Source organism: Mandrillus leucophaeus, unplaced genomic scaffold, assembly GCF_000951045.1.
Source record: "Mandrillus leucophaeus isolate KB7577 unplaced genomic scaffold, Mleu.le_1.0 Scaffold14, whole genome shotgun sequence".
NCBI lineage: Eukaryota > Metazoa > Chordata > Mammalia > Primates > Cercopithecidae > Mandrillus > Mandrillus leucophaeus.
In genome coordinates, this window is record NW_012101365.1 from 979113 (window position 1) to 981196 (window position 2084).

At 50.2% G+C, this 2084-nt stretch overlaps 1 protein-coding gene across 1 annotated transcript in view; it reads right to left on the reverse strand.

Annotated features, from left to right (window-relative positions):
- LOC105534939 (calreticulin-like) overlaps nucleotides 1-539 on the reverse strand; it is a 50001-nt gene extending 49462 nt beyond the window's left edge. The window contains 1 exon segment of the mRNA XM_011973878.1: nucleotides 440-539. Within this exon segment, the coding sequence (XP_011829268.1) occupies nucleotides 440-539 (100 nt within the window).
- Between the last annotated feature and the right edge of the window lie 1545 nt (nucleotides 540-2084).

Sequence of the window (2084 nt, forward strand, 5' to 3'; positions counted from 1 at the left end):
AAGAAAGAAAGAAAAGAAAGAAAGAGACAACGAAAAAGAAAAGAAAGAAACACAGAAAATTTCACGATCGCAGTCAATGATCCCCTTTTTCCTCCAAGGTTCACCATTTGGGATGAAGGAGGAGGAACAAACGTTTACTGCATGCCAACTATATGCTAGGGACAATGCTTTACTCACCTTACCTAATTCAGTGCTCTGAACAATTTTGCAAGATCCGTATTGTCCTCATTTAATAGAGAAAAATTGAAATGCAGACTTAGTAAGCTACCTGCCCAGTGTCACACAGCTAGGAGGTAGCAGGTGGAGATTTCAGCTGTAGTCTTTCTGTCTCTAAACGGGCTCCAAACCGGGAAAGTCGGCCTGCCTGACCGCTGGGACAGGTGACAGGCAAGGACGTAGAGTCTGTTCTATAGTTGCTGCCAGGCACCGAACTGCTTACCCCCGTCTTCGAACTCTTCGCGCAGGTAAACCCAGCGCTGGGCGCGCTTTCCCAGGGTGAAGGTCACCAGCAGCAGTGGTAGCAGCCGCAGCCCCTTCATCCCGTGGAGCCTCGAGTCCCAGCGTCGGAGCGCAGCACTCCTGCCCTCGCCAGGAGCTCCGCCCCACTGTCGCCACATCTACCTTGACCCAGGGGCAGGGGCTGAGATCACCTGCATCCCCGCACCTGGCTGCCTTCCATTCGAGGCCTGGGGCCAGTGAGAATAATAAGGACCGCAGTCAATCCCGGGGCACCACCGCTGAGAGCGCTGCGGGACGGAGGAGCCAATGGGTGCCAACCAGGTGTTGAGGGAGCGGCAGGGGAGGGTCTCTGGGAGTTGGGGAGTGGAATGGGCAGCTGAGGCTGGCCTCTGGGGTGCTCGACTTTGGTGGAGCTGGTTGAAGTCACTCTCACGTGATTCCTTTCATCATCTGTCCCTCCATCCTTCCTTCCCTCTATCCTTCTATCCTTCCATCCTTCCATCCTTCCATCCTTCCATTCATCCGTCCATCCGCTGGGCCTATGAAGAAACCATGATGATATCTGTTTATTTTAACAGAAATGCAGGGCCTAAGGGGGCCCAGAAGAGGCTCTGATCCAGCATGGGGTCCCAGGGAAGGCTTCCTGAAGAAAGTGACAACTGAGGTTATCTAGGGAGGAAGACATGGGGGAGGGAGGAGGAGGATCAAAGAGAATACTATGGGCAAAGTCCAGAGAAGGGAAAGACTTGTAAATTCATATCATTTCTACAACAACTCCATACTGTACAATCAATGTTATTTACCCTATTGTGAGGAAAATGAGGCTCAAAGAGGAAAAAAAGCACCAGCATTTGTTGATTGTTGTACTATGTGCTAAGCACTGCACCAGGCTCTTAATAGACATATCATTTAATCCTCACACCAGTGTGAGGAGAGTGTTGTCATGCTCGCCTTACAGATGAACAAACTGAGAATCTAAGAGACAAAGTGGCTTGCTGAGGTCACACAGAGATGAAATAGGGGCTAGAAACCAGGCCTTCTCATTCCAGTGCCTTCACTATACTTCCGTTTAACTTCATTCATTTATTCAGTATCTATTTATCAGGCCAGGCATGGTGGCTCGCGCCTGTAATCCCAGCACTTTGGGAGGCTGAAGTGGGTGGATCACCCGAGGTCAGGAGTTTGAGATCAGCCTGGCCAACATGGTGAAACCCCATCTCTACTAAAAAATACAAAAATTAACTGGGCATGGTGGTGGGCACCTATAATCCCAGCTACTCAGGAGGCTGAGGGAGGAGAATCTCTTGAGCCTGGGAGGTGAATGTTGCAGTAAGCCGAGATACCACCACTGCACTCCAGTCTGGGCAACAGAGTGAGACCCTGTCTCAAAAAAAAAAAAAAAAAAAAAAAAAAAATGCCAGCCACGGTGGCTCATGCCTGTAATCCCAGCACTTTGGGTAGCTGAGGCAAATGGATCACCACCTGAGGAGTTCAACACCAGCCTGACCAACATGGTGAAACCCTATCTCTACTAAAAACACAAAATTAGCCAGGCATGGTGGCTCATGCCTGTAGTCCTAGCTACTTGAGAGGCTGAGGCAGGAGAATCGCTTGAACCCAGGAGG